Source organism: Leptonotus elevatus, chromosome 3 (assembly GCF_054856555.1).
Source record: "Leptonotus elevatus isolate MCC_2025b chromosome 3, RoL_Lele_1.0, whole genome shotgun sequence".
Classification (NCBI taxonomy): domain Eukaryota; kingdom Metazoa; phylum Chordata; class Actinopteri; order Syngnathiformes; family Syngnathidae; genus Leptonotus; species Leptonotus elevatus.
The window spans coordinates 28,237,017-28,261,832 of NC_141241.1; the positions used below are offsets into that span (position 1 = coordinate 28,237,017).

General features: G+C 38.5%; 1 protein-coding gene across 4 annotated transcripts in view; it reads right to left on the reverse strand.

Annotated features, from left to right (window-relative positions):
- bnc1 (basonuclin zinc finger protein 1) overlaps positions 1–19,364 on the reverse strand; it is a 32,921-nt gene extending 13,557 nt beyond the window's left edge. For 2 of the 4 annotated variants that reach the window (XM_086071954.1, XM_086071953.1), the window contains exons 1-3: positions 19,092–19,364; positions 10,545–10,647; positions 5,493–5,728 (exon numbers count right to left, since the gene is read on the reverse strand). In XM_086071954.1, the coding sequence (XP_085928080.1) occupies positions 5,493–5,728; positions 10,545–10,647; positions 19,092–19,106 (354 nt within the window). In that variant the 5' untranslated portion in view covers positions 19,107–19,364. Of the gene's footprint in view, positions 1–913; positions 1,054–5,492; positions 5,729–10,544; positions 10,648–19,091 lie in introns of those variants that run through there. The other 2 variants (XM_086071955.1, XM_086071956.1) reach the window with 2 other exon arrangements.
- Between the last annotated feature and the right edge of the window lie 5,452 nt (positions 19,365–24,816).

Here is a 24,816-nt window from a genome sequence, read left to right on the forward strand (position 1 = left end):
GCCCAACTTGAATATGTGATGTTTTAATTAAATGAGAGCATCTGACATTGCGTGTAGTCCAGACCGCTATAAACTTGGATGCAATGTGAGAATAAATCTGGTGTGCAAAACGTGGTATTTATGCAAAAAAAAAAAAAAATATTTATAGTAATGTGTTCAGAAGGTTAAACAAAAGTGATTCATGAATCAAACATAATGTTACTTACTATTATAATATATTCAAATTATATATATTGATTTATTTACATTTGTATTAGCTTTCTGCAGTTTTAAAGTTGGGCCATTCCATTACTGAGTCATTAAAGGGGAAGTCAACCCCCCCCCCCCCCCCCCAATTTTTGGGACAATAATATGTTTTATGCAGCCCCAGTGGTCTAAATATGGTATTCTGGTTAATATTGTGTTTATGGAATGAGTTAAGCAGCAAAATCCAGCCACTTTTATACATCTCAGGGGCGGCCATTTTGCCACTTGCTTTCGAATGAAGATGACATCAATGTCGCTCAGGTCTAAGGCAACGACCAATCACAGCTCACCTGTTTTCTGAAGCCGAGCTGTGATTTTTTGTTACCTGAGATCTGAGCAACATTGATATCATCTAATGGTTGCCCCTGAGATGGAAAAATGGCTGGATTTTTCTTCATAACTCTTACTCTACAAATGTAATATTAATCAGATTGTCATGTTTAGACTAGTGAGGTTACATATAACATATTATTGTCAAGGAATGTTTGAGGTTGACTTCCACTTTAATTACTGCAATAGCGCATGCACACATACATTTATTTATTATTAAAATAGTTGATTTATTTCACTTTTACATTCTAAAAAGTGTGTTAATAATTTGTTTACAGGGTATGCCTGTAAGGATAATCGGGTTGAGCGTGCAAGTCTGCAAAAAGGTCGTTGGCACCTTCTCTTTCAGCTGGAAGAAGCGGAGGGACTTGACAGCATTGCAAGGAGAACTTGGTCTCCCCGAGCATCCGCTCATCTCTGAATCTCCTACCCAATGGGGATCACGTCAAAAGATGTTCTTGAGCAGGAGAAGGCAGTCTGTAAATAGGGCCATAAAGCCTTTGCATGACTTCACTGATGCATTATCTGGAGAAACATGTGAGTATCTCTCGCATAAAACCAACCCTAGACCTGTTTTAATAACAGTCTGCTCAAGGCTGCTTAAGATGGCACTGAGTTAACAATGAAAACAGGTGTGTTGGACTATCTCAACAGCAAATACAGTGATCCGGCTACATAAGATTTGATTGACATTGCCTCACTGCCAGATCCCAGATTCCGTACAACATATATTGCTTGAAGAGAGCTCGAAAGCCTTAAAGAAAGAGTTGTTGCTGACTGCTCCATGCAATACAAAGGCATTCTAGCTGGCTCTACTGCTGAGGAGGACAAATCAGCGAGTCAGAGTTATGTTGAAGACGTTGTTGAACCCCAAGAAAAGCAGAAGAAAACCTTCTGCAGCTTGAGTGAACTGTCAGCATATTTACGTTCACCTGAAATTGATGGGGATTCAGACCCCCTTCAGTGGTGGAAATTAAATGAGGCACATTTTCCTAGACTCAGTAAGTCGGTAAAAAATATATGAAAATACCTGTCAATACCAGCGACAAGTGCCCCATCAGAAAGGGTATTTAGTACTGGGGGAAATTTTGTGACATGCACCAGAGCTTGTCTTTCGCCATAGTCAGTCGACAGGCTAGTTTTTCTTGCAAGGAATTTAAGAGTTTAATTACAATCAAAACTAGTGCTGATTATTATAAGCTGTTATTCTTGGGGTTCTGTCATATACTGTACAAATGTTATTTTGAGTTCAACTCACTGAGTTGTATTTTTGCACAAGTTAAGAATATTGGATGTGTGGTTTACAATACCTGTTTACAAGCTGTGTATGTTAAATTTACATTAAACTGATTTAAAATCAGTGTACGTTATTGTCTGAATTATTTTTTTTGAATAAATCAAACCTTGTTTAAAGCTGGAGTCCAACATTTTCACTCAGAAATAAACACTAGATAAACACAAGATGTACAGTATACACATGCACTCCTTTCTCAATCTACAACTCTGGACTTCTGTTGATGTCTGGTGGTGATTTTGTCCTCAACCACCACCACCCAGCCTGTATTTTGCCATTTTGTTGTTCTTTGCCAACAGTTAGACGTTTCTGGGCAGAAAGTCAATGTTTACCTCTGCCTGTCAATCGCAGAGCGGGGGGCGGCGGGACACGTGAACGTTGAGCGAGTATGGGATGAGCCATTGGAGGAGTTTTGAATTGTTTGTTTACAAACAGAAACGATCAAAACTCTGGACTCCACCTTTAAATGTTTTATTTATTCATTTATTTATTTTACTTTTGATTAAAATTGATTAAAATCGTAATCGTCCAGAATGACAAAAATAAATAAATTGAAACAAAAAAAATTCGCCATATCGCCCAGCCCTAATCGATAAGGATGAGCATGACTTCACCCAAATTCCCCAAATTTGTTGGTGAACCTGAAGGAGTCCTCTTTAGACTGCTGAGGGGTAACCTTGCCAGCAAGCTGATTTCTCGCGGTATTTGTGAGTTCACAAACTCCGGAGAATACATCTTGTACCCCACCCGCTGATACGTTTGCAGCCGACCTTTTTTAGTTCGGACCAATCAGGCGTTGTTTAGGCGGGACGAAACCAATAAGCCTCGATGGCAGGGGGGGAAAGAAACATAACAGACGAATGGTCGCTACAATTAATTATGTTCTCGCAGAATTACTCACCCTTTCCTTGTTGAATTTGAACAGCGAGAGGCACTTCGTTCATTTTTATCTGGTAAAGATGTTCGTGCAACACCCCCCCCCTCCCTAAAACGCGACGGTAGATGAGATTTTCATCCGTTGCTTTAATTGGTCAAAACAAATGTGCAAAAATGTCGCATGGTCTAATCATCTCAAAGTATTGGACAGCAAGTCCCTCCTTTCCCGAACAGATCTGCCGAGTGAAGTCCCAGATTGATAATGTGAAGAACTCCCTCCTCGAGTGAATCAAAATTATTAATCTGGCTCCAAGCAAACACAATTTTGGTGGTCATTGAGGCAAAAAACAGGAGTTCAACGAGATTATGGAGAAACACTTCAGGATGCTTTGTTGACTTGGTGAAAGCATACAACCTTGCTCTCTGGGTCTCTTGTCAGGGGTACCTGACACCCTAATATGGACTGTGGCTGGATATGGCCCGTGTACAACAGTTTTTGTGTGCATTGCTGACAGTAAGTCGGATTTGTTTCTTGAGTGCTGGACGACTCAAAGGCTACAATTTGTCACAGATTCTGTTCATAATTTTTATGGACAAAATGTCTGTGCACAGCCAAGGTATTGAGGTGCCCAGTTTGGTGACCTCAGTATCACACCTCTGTTTTTTGCAGATGATGTGGTTCTTTTGGCTTCATCAAGCTGCAATCTTCAACTGTCACTGGAGCGGTTTCAAAGTGTGTGAAGCGATCAAAATCATATTGATAATTTCACATGAATTTGTGCTTGGTTGAACTGACCCAAATCCATAGAAAACGATGTCTGCGCCCATTCCTAATAGAAACGTCAATATACTTTCCGCTTTGAAGTGGAGAAACTAATATAGGTTACAGTGATATGAAAATGTTCCACATGTATAAAAAATAAAAAAGGAACATTCTGTCCAAATGATTTCAAAGCAATCAATTATCCTTCACATTTGCAATGCCAAAGTGCAATGACAATTGACCGTCTTAAATTCCCAGAAAGGGTGGCTGACACTTGTGTAAACTACAAGTACATTTTTTGCACTGTTGAACCTAACTGAATGAATGGTGTAGTAGCGCGCTCACCCTGTAAGCAGTAGGTCCCTGGTTCACGTCCCATTCAGGGATTTTTTTTTTCTCTTCTCCTCTACTACGATTTCTTGCGACAAGGAGCCGTTTTGTTTCAAATGTTTATTGAAGAATTTTACATCGGTCCAATTTGCACGTTTAAAAAAGACGCGGTTGTACTGCAAGGGCTGCTGGTAACTCAAAGGAGTGCTCGAACGCAGCTCTCCAAAGTTTGTGGGTGGTGCTCACCAGCTTAGGACGAGAGGGGCGCAGCAACCACATGGGGAGAGGCAGGGTTATACAGAACCGGGCATTTTACTTCCGCATTAGAAAAATAGGCAGCAAAATACCTAATATTTCCTATTAAAATATTATTATTTTTTTTTAAAGGTAAGATTTAATCATTACATGCCAACAGTTAACTGTGGAATGGCTTAAAATACGAAGATACATCCCCTTTAAAATATTGTTTTGATTTGGAAAATAATGTGCAGTATTTCTATTGCAGTCAAATGGAAATAAAAAGTTTTTAGTTTTTTCTGTTCCATTTTTAAGCACCTGCTATTATTTTCAACACAACCATAAATGATTAAAAAAAGGGCTCATGTTCCAGATTCATAAATAAATACTAATCTCAAATGTTTACAGTGTGTACAGCAAGTTAAAATTTTCCATCCATCATTCCATCTATCATTTCATCACCTGCCCGAGGGATCGAAGGTCACGTGCATTCACTGTTGATTTTCGGCCATGCCACTTAAATGCAGTGATTTCTCCAGATTCTCTGAACCTTTTGATGTTCTTGTGGAACGTACATGATGAAATCCCTAAATTCCTTGCAATTGTACGTTGAGTAGCATTGTTCTTAAACACAAAGAGGTGAACCTTTCCCCATCTTTGCTTGTGAATGACTGAGCAATTCAGAGAAGCTCGTTTTATACCCAATCATGACACTCACCTGTTCCCAATTAGCCTGTTCACCTGTGAGATGTTCCAAACAAGTGTTTGATGAGCATTTCAACATGCTCAGCTTTTTTTGCCACCTGTCCTAGCTTTTTTGGAACGTGTTGCAGTCATAAAATTCAAAGTTATAGATTATTTGCTAAAAACAATGCAGTTTAGTTTTAGTGTATTCAATTAAATATATGTTCAATGTGATTAGCTTCTTTGTTTTTCTTTCTTTTTTTTTTACTTGCTTAACACAACCTCCCAACTTCATTGGAATTGAGTTTGTACATGCTATTTTTTAATGTGTCCTTGCAGAATGTCATCAATGGTTGCTCGGTTTGCTAAAAATCACCAAACGCAAATACCGCAGTTTTTCCATTATGTTTTCTGTTTGGCGCTTTGCTTTTGGCTACAATGGTAAAATAGTTGTATATGAATTAAAATAAATCACGTAAGATTTTGAATCTTTGTCTTTTTTTTTCTTAATCCCTGGCAAAAAAAAGGCCCCTTGCCACAGCCAGACCCCTTCAGCAAACCTCTCGTAGAACTGTCACTGTTCAGACCTTACTTACAATCTCTATTGACGTGTAAACCAATCAGCTGCTTTTTTTTATTTGCACTACTTGTGAGAAGAAAAAAATTGAGGTTTAAGCGTTAAAACATGTTCACATACTTGTGATGCGCCCCAAGCCACCCGCTCGTGTTTACCTGCAGTGCATATCCTCGTATGTAGTCCTGTAGTGTCCAGTCAAGCGCATTCAGGATCTTGATAACCTCTTCCTGCTTGAGAACAGAGAGAAGGCGGTCCAAGAGGATCTTCAGGCGTATTGGAATAGCTTGGGTCCCATACAGCATCAGGCTGCAGATGTCAAACACCACGTTGGAATGCACAATCTCCACCTGGCCGTTCTGATACATGTGGTGCACCTTCAATTTACTTAGAGCTAGAACATAATTTGGGAGGAGGAAGAAAAAAAATCACATTCCCTTAATGTTACATTCATAGTAAAGCACCACAAAATTGAGTGTTGCTCTTAAATAAACATTTGAATACAATGATAGTAGTTTTATGTTTGTACAGCCAAAATATATCTGACAGATATATGAATTGTATACAAAAGTCCCCAAAATCTTTGTTCAGTGTCAGCAGCAATGTGTATATGATTTAACACATATGCTAAAAGGTAAAAAATAATGTCTTCAAGGAGAAGGCAAAGCCTTTTTAGGATATTCAAATTCAAACGATGGACAGTGGCGGCTGCTCGTCATTTAAATGAGGGGAAGCCCCTTTTTTTCCCTACGCTTCAGACAGATCATACAATCATCACGCAGTAGCCGAATGTCTGTTCCATAAACCCCCAGAGAGGCTAAGCGTCCGATGGGTGTGAAAAAGCCCAGCGTTTATCCAATGACCGTCTGATTTTGCGCAGTGGAACAACCCAGTGTACAAAGCAGCGTCCGACTGTGTGAATAAATAAATAAAAGTGCCGTGACCCTGCAGGGATGAATTAGAATGAAGTTGTGTCAGTTATTTGCAAAAAGTAGCTGATTCTGAACAAAAGATGAAGATATTATAGCGCATAAATTGTACACACAGCAGCGCATATTTCCTCACTTTATTTTTTTTAGGGGGAGGGGCATTTAGGGGAAGCTGAGCTTCCCTTGCAGTCTTAGAGCAATTGTTACTGGTGGAACCACAGGTTACAAACTTTTTACAAACAATTCAGGTTACACATAGTTGTCGTAGAAAAATTACCTCTATTTATGTACTACTTTCAATATACAAACTGGTTGTGTCAAAATGGGTGCGTAATTTTGAGTTAATTTAAAGTTACTTTAACTCTTTGACTGCCAGACGTTTTCAGAAAAGGGATGCCGTCAGTGCCAGCCGATTTAAGCATTTTGACTGATCTTTCAAGGTCCACAGAAAATGTTCTGTTTGGACTATGGAAACACACGTACTACCAAATGAAAGATTGGACTTTCATCTTTCATCAGAAAAAAAGAGTTTGTTTCTACCTTATTCCGTTCTTTAGTAATCAACAATAGAAAATGGTTAGTTTGACCCAATTTCGCCTGTTTTGGACCAAAATACGGAGAAATCAAGCTTTTAGTGAAACGATATTATTTCATGCATTCTAGTGAATTTGACACTTCTTTTTGTCCATGAATGATGCCACAAACACCTAAATAGTGCTTTACTTCTATAAAACACTACCACCAAGAATGAAAAAGTGTTTTTTGATAGCAAAATACGTTTATTTACATTCAACAGTGTAACAATTTGACAACAATTTGGCAAACTATTTACAAATGTGTGCAACTGTGGTGCTATTTACAAATATGTGGATGTTTCAACGACAGTTTTTCTTTTTGTAACACTCTCCTGCGTGCAAGGAGACGCAACAGCATTTGCACAACAGATTGCCTCTTCGCGTGCGCCACTTTCTTGCAGGCCGTTTTTTTCCGGGGAATAGCAAGTATATACTGCAGTGTGTCATCAAGTCTAATATCAGGATCATGCTACGGTTTCGTTACGTCTCGCTTCCCCGTGTCCTTCAGTTGCTATACCGGGTGGTAGGAGATGTTCTGATCCATTTTATCCACTCCATTCATGGTGGCATCGTAGTCCAGAAACAGTGTCTTCTCCGTGATCAGACTGTACCCGCTCCTCCGATGAATATGCATTGGACTCGGGGTACTCTTCATTGTCCGATCGAATGTCCGCTTGTGCAGCTCCGGCGTTAGCAGCGGTAGCCGCGCTTAGCCGGTGAGGCTTACTACGTAATCATAGCAGTTGCGTCAAAGCTTCCAACTTTGGCGTCAAGCTCGGAGTCATCATCATCATCATCATCAATCTGCATTGGTCGATGCCAACTCTCCATCGCCCGATCGAATGTCCGATTGTGTAGAAGTACCCGGCCGGCTATTGTGCGCGTTTTCCGGCCTTAGCAGCGCTAGCCGCGCTTAGCCGGTGAGGCTTACTACGTGATAGTAACAGTCGCGCCAAGGCTTCCAACTTTGGCGTCAAGCTCGGAGTCATCATCATCATCATCATCAATCTGCATTGGTCGATGCCAACTCTCCATCGCCCGATCGAATGTCCGATTGTGTAGAAGTACCCGGAACAATCGACATCAATGCGCTTTTTAGTATTGATTGATGCTTTCCGTCTTTGAAAAAAATGCTCAAGCGTGAGTTGCTTGCAACCGGTTGCTTGGTCAAGCCACAATGGCTTGAACCAGCCATTGTCTCCTCAACACTCTAGCTCCGCCTCACGTCTTCTACTGACGCCCACGGTGGGCGGCCCATCCAACCTTGTGCAAAGAGAGTCATCGCTGCCCTCTAGGGGCCAAAACGAGTCTTTTACTAATCAGATCTGCCTGATACTTTCAGCACAGCTGCCCAAGGCTTTCCTGCACCCGTTTTTGAAAAGAAAAAAAAAAAAAAAAAAACATAGGGGACGTCTTTTAACGTCCTCGGCGCCCTTCCCTAGGTTTATGCTAAACGTTTTATAACGTTTATGGCAGTCAAAGAGTTAATGTCACAAATTTTTTTAACGCGTTATTAATGACCACCCCTTACTTGGAAAGCCTGTACTGAGGGAATTCCAATCACAACGCAGCATGTCATGATCTGTTTGCTTAGTTTTGTATTTGGTTTTGCTTCATGTTATGTCTTGTTTCTTGGGATTCATATCTTTTCTCGTTATGGTTTTGTGTCCAACTGTTTGTCAGTGTCTACCAATCAGATGCCTTAGCCACTTGTGTCGTGTCCAGGTGTTTCCCATTGTCTCGTTAACTTGCTTGTATTTAGTTCCTTGTTTCTGTTTAGTCCTTGTTGGATCGTTTGTTTGCTTTTGCTCATCGTACTGGTTGGGTGTCCTCTAGTCCTGTCTATGGCTGCGTTTACACTGCAGCTCAATTCCGATTTTTTGACAAGTATCTGATTTTTTCATGCAGTGTGAACGGTACAATTCCGATTTTTTCACACCCAATTTTGGCCTCTTTCGTATGTGGCTATAAATTGGATATGTATGCGATGCGTCTGCACTGTGAACGCTCATCCGCATGCATCCGATTCATACGTCATCAAAAGCCTGATATGCGCTCTGCGCAGGTGGGAAAGAGTGCTTGGAAGGGAGACTACTGACACGTCTGTGAATATATACAAAGCTGTTTCGAGTAACAGTAGATTACCTCTTCCAACATCGCTACTCAGGCGACACAAGATGAAAAAATAAGTAAGACGGATTTTTGTTGCTGTTTTTGTAAATAGCACATTCAAAACTGACACACGAGGAAGCCGAGGATAGCAGCCAACCAGGAGGGAGCGTGAAAACAGTCCACCAACCAGGAGCGCTGGCGTACGCACAGCTGAATTTGCATAATGTATGCAGACAACACATGAATCCAACTCATAACACGTCCGCGAAACAAGTCCACCAATCTGCAGCTAAATTTGTATATGACAGTGATAAAACTTACTTGCCTCGGCAGCTTGGTTGGAGGTGAAACGTTGCGGGTCGGGTTATTTCCGTGAACACTGCAACGTGACGTTGTTTTAGGTGTACGTCACTCGACGTGTGCTCTTTGCACATGCGAATCGCATCACGGGCGCTTTGCGTTCACATTAGATGTCACAATTGACTGACAACCATAATACAAAGGGCTGTTAACTGAAAACTACTTGGATCAATTCGCACATAAGGTGGGAAGTTGTTTGCTTATCTAGTCAAAAGTTCCACCTCCACATCCAATCAAATGTAATAGCATTTGTGAATGACGTGGTGAAAGAAGTGAATAAATGATTTCATTTTCATCAAAGAAGTTAGAAAATCATTTTGCCAAAACCCTAACCCTAATTTTGTGTAGTCGGGTGAAGATAGCCATCTACAGCTGTTGTCATGAGGTGGAAGTTCCACCGGCATACATTCACCCAGGAACAGATGCGAGAAGCAGTCGCGTTTTATGAATGAATGCGGAAGTAGATGGACTTTTGTAACGTAACTAAATAAAGCTCTCAACAGTCTCAATGGCTCCTAGGAAAAGGGAAAATTATAAAAATGATAGACAAAAACAAAAAGACAAGTTTCCCACCATTAGTTTGCCAAAATCAACTCATTAATTAGAAAAGAGACAATAATAATAATAATAATAATAAAATAATACTAATAATAATAAAAAACACTTGTTCCCAAGTTATGGAAAAATACTTTTTCAGTGGAGGAGGAGTTGTAGTCCTCGTCACTTTTTTTCCCTAAATGAGCAATAATAGTTAATCGTGTTTATTTTAAGTATATTATATGTTTATAATAGTGTGTTTTCATTTATTTCTCTATTGCATTACATTTATTTGGTTTAAAGAAGCATGACTGGGATTAATTGTATTTCCATTCCTTTCAATAGAACACATCACCGGTACTTCAAATTAGGTTATAAACAGGTCATAAACCAATTAAGTTCATAACTTGAGGTTCCACTATAATCAAAATGTAATTCAACTGACAGCAGGGCCCAATATTGCAGACAAAACACCTCAAACCATCTCCCAAAAAAAAAAAAAAACTGAAAAACTATGCATTCTCTGAATTTCCCTTAATTTTCTAACAGCTTTGCAAATCTCCCCGACATAAAACTTTTCATAATTTGTTTTCAGGATCAAGTACACCCAAACAATTAAGAATCGCCTCTCATCCTATTCCAGAGATGTAAATTGTATGAATTTCCCTTGTATTGGAGAAAGCAATTCAGCTCTTACCATGTGCAACCCAGCCATGCTTGCAGCTTTCACACTGTCGACGTTTCAGCTTCCCAGGCTTAAAGTTGTCACAGTTGCAATTCAACAAAGTGCAACAGATAGCCTGCAAAAAATGGACAAATGTTAAGATTCAAGATTTTTATTTGTCATGTGCATAGTAAAAACAGAACAGTATAAACACTCTGCAATTATCTCATCTCATCTTCTAAGAGCTTACAATGTCCAATTAGGCTAATCCAAAACTATTGTGGGTGCACATATACCTACGGCTGTATTCTATACATTTCTAACAGGTGCCCCAGAATGTTCAACACACACACACACACACACACACACACATACACAGACCACACTAGAACTACAGCGTAAAACTGGCGTATACTGAGTGAATGACGCTTATGACAATTTAATGGCACAAATTCACACAAAAACACAAATTAATTAAAGCAGTCTCCGAGTCCCCAACTTCACATCATCCGCAGGACAAGGTGGAGGTCTTCTCGTCTCATCAGTTTCTTCTACCGTCATGTCAAGGACTGTGCACCTCTTGGGCACCGCGTTTAGAGGAGCCGCTTCGATTGACGGTGAAATCAAGTAGGCTGTGTTCATGCCCACCATGACGCAAAACACCCGTTTTTAACTGAGCCAAACGTCGTGCCAAACATACCAAAACTCATTCTAGCCACCTTTGCGCAGATTTAGACTGTGTCTCGCACAAGATTTGCGCTGGGCATGAAAAAGAAGCCCAAAGTGTTCAGTGAGCATCTAGCCTCAAGTGTTTTTCTGTTATTGATTTCTAGAGTTCTTGGGAAGAAGATGAAAAAGAGAAGGAGGTCAAATGGCACAAGGGCTCCAGACTAACTTTTTATTATTTTATTTTTTTACTAGGAGCACAGTCGCCCCTAACCCTATTTACAGTAGAACCACAATAAATGAAAATATTCACATTTCCTCACATACTTATTCACCGTATTACTGATGATACACAACAACTCATCCCTAAACAGAATTTCATGCCTTTTTTCACCATGACCGTGTCCTCCTAAAAGGATTTTTTTCATTATTAGGATTTATCTCCTCGGGCACACTATGTATGTTGGGGAGAGTATAAACACTCTTAACAAGAGTTACTGTATGTGAAACTGATATATTAGTATTTAGCACTCCTAGTACATGCCAGGTAGATTGACTAATCTTAACAAATGGCATTTTTTGGCAAAGAAAATAATACTGTCAACAACATGAGTCTTTATACAGCATGCCCTGTCACAATGTCACTAAAAACGATTATGATAGGGCACTTATGATAGGACACTTAGCAATAGAGAGCTAATGTTGCTGTAATGTTTAAACTTCTTGATGCTTTCTTATTTTAAAGTTATCAAAGGTAAGGCAAGGTTGGACCTTGCTGTGGAGCGCCTTGTGGCGACTCATGTTTTGATTTGGTGCTTTATAAAATGTACAATTGTTGAATTAATGATTATTTCTTGTATTTTGAAGTGCTAGAGGGGTAGGAACAGAAATGAAAAGCTTTTGCTTCTGCCTACACCCTTTCGATTGTTTTATGTATGGAATTTGTTTTCGTCCATGTTGAATTTTTTATTTATCTTGCCTGTAAACCAAATAAAGAATACATTTCAATATATGAAATGAGAAAACAATTAGTGTCATCTTTGGTGGCAGTGAAAAGGGTGAGCGTGTATGGTAACATGGTCTTTGTCTCCATAGAATGCTTCTCATACCTTTTGGGGGCTTATTAATCTGCTAGCATTTACTGTATGCATCACATTTGAGAAACTAGACTCCTTTTCATCCACGCCCCTCATGAGGACAAAGCAGTATAGAAAAAAACTGATGGATGGTAATACAGTAATTTGCGGCATATAGATAGATAGATAGATAGATAGATAGATAGATAGATAGATAGATAGATAGATAGATAGATAGATAGATAGATAGATAGATAGATAGATAGATAGATAGATAGATAGATAGATAGATAGATAGATAGATAGCAACCAGTTCAGGTTGTACCCCGCCTACTGCCCAAAGCCAGCTGGGATAGGCTCCAGTGCCCCCTGCGTCCCTTGAGAGGGTTAAGTAAATGGATATATATATATATATACACAGTGGTATCTCGGAGTTTGAACATAATTCGTTCCTGTGAAGTGATCAAAGTCCGAATTGTTCAACCTCCGAAAAAAAAAATCCCATAGGAAATAATGTAAATGCAGTTAGTCCGTTACCAAGCTCCAAAAACAGAAAATTCCCATTTTAATTTATATTTTTGTTTTTTACATTTACACCCTGTACAGTATTTAAACAATAAAAAATACCGTACCTTTTTGTTTTGGTGTGATGGCATCAGTGGATGAAAAATGCTATGTTAATGCTTGCTTTAGTTCAGTGCTGAGTTTGTGTATTTTACATTGGCCATATTGTTAGACTACTAAGCGGCCCTTGCGTGCGTTGTTTAACGTCAGGCACGTTGTTGAACAGCTAAGGGGGGTCTTCGTGCCAGTATTTACAGAGGTAGTCACGGTAGTTACAACGGCGCGATAATCTTCCTAAATCCACTGTGGTTCGTAGCACTGTACATTTTTCTTTGCTGCCATTGGCACTGTTGTCTTTCTTTGCGCCCATGGCGAAGAAAATTGTCGTGGAAAAATCAAAATGCACTTGCAAATGTATGGAGCACCTTTGAGAGTATTAACACTCTGACTGGAAATGAGCAGCGCATTGTCTCAACTACCGCAACGTGAGCATTCGGCATTACTCGGGTTCACTCAGCTACCTGTTCAAGGTACGTTCGGCTTAGCTTGCTTTGCTTGGGTGTTCGACCTTCGAAAATGAGTTCAAACTCCGAGGCATTTTTTACTCCGATTTTTGGTTGAAGTCCGATTTGTACGAGTTCCGAGACGTTCACACCTCTGCTTTTGCTTGCAAGCATGGATGAGTAGAGCATTGTCCTTGAATCCAGTCCTAGTGTGATTCTCTGTCTAGTCGAGTGAAATTGTAATTGTATCTTATTTTCTACAGGATATGTGAAACATTTATTACCTTCTACCACTCAACACCAACACATTATTTGCATTACTAATCAGATTATTATTTTTTCATAGTCATGTTGCTACTTGCAAGGTAGGAGTTAGCTGAAGTTTTTTTTTCCAAACTAGGAAACAATGCAGTAGTCAGACTTCAGGCTTTTATGCCTATCACTGTCATTTTTGGACCCCGCTTTGTAGCATTCCTTAAACATCTTTGTAGCACCCCTAAACCTCTAATGCTAGAATCGCTGCCACAAAATAAATAGTCTTTAAATACAATTTCATAATTTTTCAATATATGCCTAAATGTAGTTTAAAAAAAAGACTAAATGCATTTAAATATATTTTATCTCTCTTGACGGGATTCTAATGCATTAACCGAGAAGCCATTTATGGTGAAGTTAATCAGATCACTGGATAAGTAAACCAAATCAAAATGTCAGGCTGATTTAAAATCTTTAGTCAATGATCGACTGACTGCCTTTATGGCAGATGACCAACCTTTTTGAAACAGTGCTATTTAATGAATATCAATTAATGCGGAAGGCTACCAATTGTTCTGAAATAACATACTGTATTTGCTCAAATTGTGTATGGACAGTTAAGACATTCATCGTGTCAATGATTTCTCACAATAATTCGGAACCAAATAACAATATGCAACACTTTATTTCTATAAATCTCTGCCAGTGTTTACAGTGTTGAATGACCACTTCTACAAGATTCCAAGAAAATCACAATGTCCCATCACTGTTGAGCACATTTTTGGAACAGGCCTGTGGGTTACGTATGTGGTCAGTAGGGGGGTACCTATTGCTCACGGGCACCACATTGCTGACCCCTGTTTTATACATGGGAAAATATGTGCGTTTTAAGCACTGAGTTTATTCACAAAGTTTTTAAAAATATGTTGAACTGTTTATTATCCAGTTATAAACATGACTAAATTCACTGTTAACACTGCTGTTAATAAATTATGAATAGACAAAAGTAAATAAGTATTAAATTACAGTCCCACCTATTAGTGTGTAATGTTTTGTTTCATATCTACTTGACATTAGAGTGTAGATTTTATTAATCAAGTCAAAAATGTCAAAGTTCATTGGAAATGTTTGGGGAAAAGTTGATATTTAACATTAAATCGTGCGAAAACTATAAGTAATGTGGACTCAGACAATATATTCCCAGGAAGGCGTGAATCTTTGAAGTAAGTTGAAATTTGAACGGTGTAAATCGGATCTATTATGTGGGAGTTTTTACATGGCAAAAAGTATGGAGAATAAAAAGTACCTGAAATAATAATAATAATAATAAATGTTAGAAACAACATAAGTGGGAATGTTGTCAGCAATAACCAAACTAACTGACTTTTAATAATTATTAAAACAGTACATTATTATCCATCTATAATTTTTATAGTCATTGAAAGAATTTGGAGGTACAAAAAAAAAATTCTGATCCAAGAGCTACAAGAAACAAGAACAAAAAGAGAACTGCACTTTGCACGGAACGCCAAAAACTCAAAATTTGACCATTAGTGGTACGTAAAATTTTTAATAATAAAAAAAACAACAAGGCAATCAAGTAAGCGAAAGAGCAAATACGTATTTGCTCTCAGCCATGGGAGACGCTTTGGGCTCTGAAATTGTTGGCAGCGTACATGCGCTCGAGTGTAAAAACTGGCGCATATTGATTTTTATGCCGACGCAAGCCTCATTTTGCCTGTTTGAGAATTTGGAAGACCGCGCAGCACCACGCTAGGCATTGTGGCAAATTGTCAGGTGCACCGGGAGCAAAAGAAAATGTCCCCAATACACCTGGCAATTTGGTGGCTGAAAATAGACTAAATTGTACGCGTGTTGGAACCAAGTCTAATTTGTGGCGCAAGTGGTGTAATTTGGTTAGACAGATTTTGAGGTCGGTGGATATGGGTATTGGATATCTACTCATGGGTACAGTTAGACCACGTTTTGTGCTAAACTTAAACTTGGCATGAATATACAGCCATTTTTGTTTAAAATTCTCATCTAAATTGATCTTCTGAATAAATCAAGGTTTTGCTCGAGTTACTCTATGTACGTGACAGTAATTTAGTAATCTTACAAATGCACAATAAAAAGTGATGATAATAAAGATAACTTATAAGGCTTGTATTTATATAGCGCCTGCACTCAAATCAAAAGGCTCCACCTCACCCGTAACCGGAATGAGGACAAGTGATAGTTAAAGTGAGGTTATGATACAGTTGTTTTACAAAAATGACTGAATAATTTAACAATAGGTTGGGATTTATTTCCACCTCACTGAATAAAAAAGCACTGTAAAAACATGATTACTTTTTTCAAGCTTCACATAAAATATCAAGATTTTTGGACAATCGTCAACTTGCTTGGAGTGAATCCTTCAATATAGACCGCCACAAAACCACTTTTTTTCCCTTTTTTTTTAAAGGGGGAAAAAATAACAATAACATTTTATTTAAAAACAATACAGTGTTTTTTGTTTCGTTTTTTGTTGAAACCGGCAGAAGAACGTAGGTAAGTGCAATTTGTAACAAAAGCAAAAACTCACTTTCATCCAGCAACTCAATCATGGGCAAGCTAATACAGAACAAAACAAACATGAAACAGCACGAGACAGAACATATGCCATCTCTTTACCCAAATATCAACGAGAGAGAGAGAGACTGAAGGAATGGGGGAAAGAAACAACAACAAAAAACTCAAAATAGCCAAATGCTATATGAAGCTTAGGGGCAAGGATGGGTCCCTGTTTGGAGCTATTTAACCTCAAATATGGATGGTTGGACTGAGGGTGAATTTGGGTTGGGAGTGGGGGGTTTGTTGCTGGTGGGATGGGTTTTTGCGGTTGGGGGGATGTTGGTACACTGCATGTGAGAGTTTGGCCCCCAGCTATCCTCTGATCCGATCTCTGCCTCTTGACAATTTTGTCACATCTGGCCGACAAATCCTCACAAGCCTTTTGGTGGCAGTGAAAGGGGTGAGCGTGTGTGTATGTGACATCATAGCTGTAGGAAACAATAAAGGGGTAAAAGTCTGGTGCAGCTACGCACGCATTGCTCCACCCCTATCCACGGATGGACAATTGTAAGCCTAATGAGGCTGAGTGAGTTGGCAGCCTAAACAGTGACTGGTACAAACAATAAATGAACACAAAGTGCAGTAACGCATGGATTACAATTTCAAATTGATAGTCTAATGTTGATATATCTACTACCCACCACATGAGGATCAGCCAAACCTTAGCATTGTTAGTTTATTGTAGCATTTTAAATTTTAAAAATAGAAGAAAATCTGCATTTTACTTTAAAAGTTACATTTAATATTATATCATTGATATTAATTCATCTTTTTGTCTTCTTAACTTTGCAAGACGGTATGACAGCTTACAAACTATAGCAAACATATATATTAGTAACATAAAATGACTACGGTGTTTTTCTACTCCAAATGCTCAGTGTTGCTTATACACAACAGTTATAGACCGATATGTTTTCTTCTGGGCCAATACCGAAACTGATAATAATAATAATAATAATGATATAATAATAATATATTATTATTATTATTATCATTGTTATTATTAAAAATAATAAATACATATAATAATAATAATAATAGTTTATATTATTCAAAATGTTGACGCTGATATTCTCTTTAACCACAAACAAATATTATTATTATTATTATTTATTATTATTATTTCAATAATAATAATCATCATCATCATCATCATCATATTTGGAGCCATTTGGAGCCATATTATTTGGATTAAAAATAATAATTAAATATAATAATACAATTTGGAGCCAATATTTGTTTGTGGTAAGCACATGTAAAAGGTTTCTTCACTCCAATCCAATCCATAAATGAAATAGAATTTTTTTTTTTTTTTATTCTCCTAAACTGAGAGAATGTCATTTGACAAATGAATACTTACTAGAGTTTTCTACAGTTTTCAAAATGTAGATATAAGTGGAACTTTAATCTCTCACTTATCACTCAGTATTATTCACTTTGTTTAAATAAATAAATAAAAAAAGATCCTCAACGCAGCTACTCTACAGCAGGTCACTAGTGTGAGGTGCCAGCAAAGAACTTAATATCTCAAAGTAACCTAGTCTTATTGCTTATCGGATTGTTTGTTTGTTTTTTGGGTTTTAGGCTGATGCCATTATGCGCCAAAATACCAAATATCGGCCTGGTAATAAGTCTATCACTCACACACACATACAATAGTTGATGCACAATGTTTTTCTGCCACCAACACACCACCACTACCACATCAACAAAACATTACGCTGTCATTAAATTGCATTCCAGCAGGCTATACCCAAGACCAGCTGCCTGGAGGCTGAACTCGTCTGATACTCCTGTCCTAGATAAGATTTTTGGTGACAAAGTAGCTGTATCTGGATAACTTTGTGCTTCAGAACATGATGCTATAACATATAAGAGAAGTGCATTTAAGTGTGTATAAAATAACATTTTACTAGGTGACTTAATACTATTATATCATATATTAAATGAGGTGGGGCAGTGAACTACTGGTTAGCACATCCGCCTCACAGATCCGAGGTCATGGGTTCAAAATCGGGCTGCGGCCTTCCTGTATTGTGTGGCTTTGTGTGTTCTCCCCGTGTTTGTGTGGCTTTCCTCCGGGTACACCGGTTTCCTCCCACATTCTTAAAACATGCATGGCAGGTGAATTGAAGAGTCTAAATTGTCTGTTAAGTGCTAAGTGTGAGTGGTTGTTTGTTTATATGTTCCCTTCAATTGGCTGGCAAACGGTTGAAGCTTTACCCCACCTCTTGACCAAAGTCAGCTTGGATAGGCCCCAGCACACCAGTGACCGGAGTGAGGAAAAGCGGTACAGATAATGGACTGATGGATGTGTTTAGATATGTTCTATCATGACAGTGTCACAATCTACAAGTAACAAAATAAATGCTATTGTAGAAGTATTATAACTAACAAAGAACACTAGTACTAGTAGAAACATTTTACGAGAAAAATGCAGGAACCTTTTAAATGAAAGTTAATGGATTTAGTAGTTAAGAAGAATATTTTTTTGTGTGATTTTAAGTCAGATCAAAATCCCACTATTTAAATTTCCATGTGGTAAATTGCTTCTATAAAATGATATTTTGTTACATATAACATCATAATTTGATGTGTAGTAGGTAAGTTGTTCATGTCTGACATATTCAATTCAAACAAAACTAATTTTTTGAAGTATAAACAAAAAAAACTTGCAGGAAAAGCAGTTTGTATATGTCACGTATTGCATAATTTAATGTCTAATACAATATAAACACTGCTGTAGAAAAAGTCACTGACTGTGGCGAAAGTACCCCAAAAAAAAGCGAAGTAATTGTGCCTGTCTCATGGATCTACACAATTTCATTTGCGTTGACCTTTGTTAAACTTGCATCCCTGCAGTGTGGGAAGTAGTTGAATTAGTGAAATTGTCTCCTTACCTCAGCCATTGTCATTCAGTCCAAAGTTTCCAAGGGTACCACAGAGTTTGCCATTCCCTATCAATCCTACAAAACAACTGCTCCCAACTCTTCTGTTCGCACAAATACTAATGCAAAAGCGCCATCACACCCAGCACTTTCTCCCTCTAAATAAGTACACATGTACTCTGCTTCTCTCTTTCTCTCTCGCTCTCTCTCTCTCTCGCTCTCTCTCGCTCTCTCTCACTCTCCCCACACACTTAAATACACCTCCACTTTCTTCTTTATTTTGCTGTGGACTGGCTCCTAAACTAGTCAAGATGTGTGCGTGTGTGTGTGCGTGAAACTGGGCACATGGGATTGGAATGAGATCCTCCCACTCGGCATTCTCACCTCCTCCCTTGCTTGAACACACTACACAGACACGCATAGATAGGTGTACATACACACACACACCTACACACAGACACACACACACACACGTCTACCCCCTTCGAGTCACAGGGCAGTCCCCTCACAGCTGGCTGGAAGAGGGCATGACACTCATCTTTCACAGAGATTTGATCAAAAGAAACCACAAAGGCTTGAGGCTCTTCTAATGCAGTCAGGGGAGACTCATACTCTTTCGCCCTCTCTCTTTCTCTGAGTAATGCCCTAAATCAACGGCGCTCCTCTCCAAGTGGATTCACCTTAACACAGCCCTGTGAACAGCCTCCATAACAAGTTATGCCTTGTGCCGTCAGGAATGTGTCAATGTCTGTGCTGGATGTTTCTTGGGAAGAAGAGGGGACATGAGCAAGGACTAGTGAACCTCAACATTTTTCGGTAGCACACAGTTCTAATCTTATTTGACTATGAAACACTATAATACTGTACACACAAAATATTTTGGACATATGGGAATAAAGATGAAGTATAATGTTTGATATTGGTATCACAAACTATTAATGAAAAGTTTTACATAAAAAATGTACTGTATAAAGTAGGGGTGTCAAAATGTTAATTTTGAGTTAATTTAAAGTTTTTTTAACGCGCGACCAATGGCTGCCCCTTACTCGGAAAGCCTGTACTGGGGGAATTCCAGTCGCAATGCAGCAGTGTCGTCCACGGCAAAATTTTGCAGTAATAAACTTAATAATAATGCATATATTTGTGGAGACTGGGGTCAAGTTGTATTTTACAATTTTTAAATGTGCAGAATTTCACAATTTACTTCATGTTAAAGATTAGATAGCTCTTAATATAAAAAGAAAAATGCACTAAGCAGTCACCAATGTCATACAAATGCAATTATGACATCTAATGGCAGAAAAATTACCGCAGCACAAATCAATATCACACTCGTTTTTTTACAGTACAGTACATCTTTTTAATTTTAACTCAATTTTATGAATTACTATGAAATTACTGTATCAATGACTAAAAGATGCAGCCATATTAGTTTTTTTTTTTCATTTTTATGTTAACAAGAGTATGAAGACTTAAATATTTTATTATACATTTTATTGTATGTTTAGAACAGCTATAAAACTTGAGATTAATTATGAGGTAACTATTGAAGTCATGCGATTAATTGCGACAAAAAAATGTAATCGCCTGACACACCTAGTATAAAGTTAACATTATTACTAACACCAACTAACTAACACCACTGGGGGGGAAAGCATGCCAAAAATTGATGCAGGAACACTTCTCTTCAAAAGTATTGAAACAGTGTGGCCAATTTGTTTATGTTTGCTGTAGATTGATGGTATGTATGTTTGACATCAAAAGAAGAATATGAGACGAGAGATTTTTCTATTGACATCTGGATCTGATAAACAACTAAATGGCGTTAATAGAACACCACATTTTAGGTGAAAACAAGTGTTGGAACAGATATTAAATGCATTCAAGTGACATCTAAAAAACATTAAAGCATTCTCATTGGCATTCCACACAGGCCCTCCCGGTCATCCCCCGTCAACAGCGGCACCTTCTCTGGCCATAACATTCACCCTTCCTCTTCAGTCACTAACCTTAGTGTCAAAAAGGACCCTCACCTGACTTTTGAGCCTCACATTAAACAAGGACGTGGTGTGGGGGAGAATTTTAGCCATTCACTAGTGCACAGTTGTTACACTCAAGGCCTGCGGGCCACATCCTGGATGTCAACAATCTCTGACCGGCCTTTACAGCCTTTATAAAATGAGAATAAAATGTTACACGTGTGTTGCTTTTATTTGATGTGCATGTCAACACTGAACAAGAGCAATGGACTATATGCCACGGAGGAGGCGGGACTTCCAACTTCTGGGTTTTCACCCATCAACTTTGTTTCCATTTCCGGTTTGCGACGTGTGGGCTGTGTCCCAGTACTTGCGCTTCTGCCTTTGTGCCCCTCGGTTGTGCGATCCCGTCAACGGGTGCGAGGCTTCGATTGTGTAGTGTCTGTCTCAGTATCTGAAGCATTTCAGATAGCCGAGACGCCCTCCTGCCGATTAGCTGGAGTGCGCGGTTGGGGGGCGCAGGGTGCTTTGTTCTCATCCATACATTTAAGTCCCCACTAAAAAAAAAACATTTTTTTCCTTAAGTAGTCTTTGTGTTAGCTGCTAAAGATTGGGTCCTTATTTAGTTTTCACATTGATGTTATGTTTCCTGATTTCTGATGAGTTTCTCCTTTCTCTGAGGTGATTGTGGAGCAATTGCATGGAGGCGTGCCCATGTGAGTGCAGGCCAGTTGTGCCTGTTACTTTGATTGGACTCTCCCAAGCAGCAGACATGGGAGGGGAGGTTTACCTGGGAGACTGTCTTGTAAGATTTAACTAAAGACATTAGGTAGCACCTGAAAGAACAAAAACCTGTATTGCACTGTAACTGCCAACAATTGTGTAAATATGGTTGTAAGGATGTACGTGTAAATAGCATTGATATGTTTTTGTAAATTAACTGTCACCTACTCAACCAGTCCCTGGTTTAAACCACCCGCTATTTAGAGGGGCCTAAACAACGATTGTGGGCAGTTGCCTGTTGCATGTGGCATGTGGAAGGGAATTTTTGTATATGTATATATATATATATATATATATATATATATAATATATATAAAAAACAGTTTTTATTTTTGTTTGAATAACCTAATTATAACATACCACAGGTAGCAGTGTATTAAAACAATGCAATTTACTTATATATGAAAAAACATTAAATTCTTATTTAACACACTTGAGGTTAGCATGTTGGTGACTTGTCAACATTTTTTGACGACCATTACAGCCGCTGTGCAGCGAGACCCGCAAAGCTTGCCGTATTGAGTGCCCTGTTGCCACCCCGCAAGCGGGGGAGCTTCTAGTGCAGCACACGCGGGCGGCCGACCTGAACTAAGCGGAGAAAGGAAAGAATCAGCTCATGAAGTGATACCATTCATTGCGTTCACACAAAACATTTTGGTTGTTTGGACAAATCGTTCGTATATGAGACAAGAAAACTTGTACCCCGACAAAATATATGTAAAATCTTCAAATATGCCAATCCGTGGGTGCTGATACCCCTTCCCTGAACTTGCCAATCGGAAATACATAATTTACTGTACCTTAACTAATTGCTAATAGCAAATGTGCTTTCTGCATTGAATAACTTCTCACTTGCCATCAAAGCTATTTTTATTCAAGAAAATGTCAAAAATGTTGTGATAGGAGACATCTCGTCAAAGCATGTAGCACAAGGTTGGAAAGCCCTCGAGTCTCTCATGGTTGTCCAAACAAGCAGAGCTAACCAGTGTTGTATTTATTCCATACCTAAGGGATGCATACCAAACACAGCCTGAGACCTGGCCGGGATTAGGTCTGCGTTGCTTGTCGGATTGCTGCTCCCTGGGTTGGAGCACCACAGACATATTAGTGCCCCCAGGACAAAGCATGGGAGTGAAGCTAAAACCACAGCAAATAAACTCCATGTGCAGCACAACAGGTCACGCTGCCGACTTACATGTCTGTCATTCACCTTCCTGCAGGGAAGAGGGAATGGTCAACAGATGGGAAAACATGAAGAATTATTTTACACATTAAGGTGAACATTATTTTATTTTCAACGGAAGCTACAGCATGGCAAGTTATGTTTTTCTCCCAATTAGTTCATTTTTATGAATGTTATTTAAAGTATATTGTTTGGTACCAGGGTTATTATAGTTTTGGAAATTAAGTTAGTTTTTATTTTGTTTTGAGTTTTTTTTCTTCAAATTTAGTTAGTTTTTATTCGTTTTCAGGGTGGTTCTGTTAGTTTTTATTAATTTTAATTCATTTTAAAAAAATGCTTAGTTTTAGTTTAGTTTTGGTTAGTTTTAGTATTAGTTTTTGTTTTTTTTGTTTTTCCAATGTGTATTACTTGTGCGCAATATTTAATAAAAACCATGGTAAAATGAAAAAGTAACAAATTTCTCACCTAGTGTTGCATTTCAACTCAGTTAAATGAAAAAGCAGCCGATCCATTGTAGCTAAAAGTCAAGCACACAAAAAGAGCGAAGTGCGCATTACGTTGGGACAAAAAAGCGAGGCTACCAACTAACTGTCATTTGAATGGCGGAGATTAGAGTGGTGACAGTCTTTGCGTAACTGTACACCTTAAAGCTTGCAAGTCAACCCCCGAGATCAGTAAACCACATGCTATACATGTTTAAAATACATTAAATAAAAAACAGAAACTTTCCAGCGGTTGAAATGTTAGAAATCAGAGCTCATTTCATTGGATCCAATTCATTTTCAATGACCGTATAGTAGTTTAGCCTACCCACAATGCACCACACCGCTGCCCATAATGCACTGTGCAGTCGAGATGCGCACTTTGCATATTGTTGCCTAGGAGTGACCTCATCTGAAGGTGTGTTTCTATTGGCTGCTGCTAGACGATGTCACTTCTGTATGACACACTTTCAAACGTCTTTATTCCAGTTAAGATTGAAAAATATACTTAAAATTACATTTAAATTAGCCCCAAAGGCTCATGTATTAAATTAATTACCAAAGACTAAAACGAAGGACATTTTTATAGTAGGTCTAATTAGTTTTTTTAGTAGTTTAGTTTTGTAAACATAAAATGTAGTTTCAGTTAGTTAGGTTTTTTTTTTTAAAGCATTTTAGTTTTTATTTTATTTCGTTAACAAAATAGTTTTTTGAATTTTAATCTTAGTTTTTCGTTAGTTTTCGTCAACTAAAATAACGATCATTTACAGGGAGCACCTGAAATTGATTCACACCAAATATCTCACATAAATGCTTCATCTTTATAAGAAGAATATGGTTTTCACATAGTTTTGCAATTGGCTGGCAACCAGTTCAGGGTGTACCCCGCCTACTGCCCGAAGTCAGCTGGGATAGGCTCCAGCAACCCCTGTGACCCTTGTGAGGACAAGCGGTACAGAAAATGGATGGATGGACATAGTTTCCAATTTGTAAGGTTTGTTTTCCTGTATGAATTTTAAACGAGCAGTTAATATCAGAATGTATGCGTGTTTTGCATTGATTTCATTAACAAACTGTATTCAACAACACTTCCACTTAAGCACCACATGTAGACATCACATGTATCCTTTAAGTGCTGTTCTTCTTCACGATGATGACAGTTTTTAACAAATGTGAAGCTGTTACCTCCTTATTCCTTGCATACTGTCTGCTGTACCAAGCTGCACCAAATGGTGCAAGGTTTATCTCCTTTTCCACACCATTATTTCATAACAAAACAGTCACTGGCTCACTGTAAATGACAATGAGAG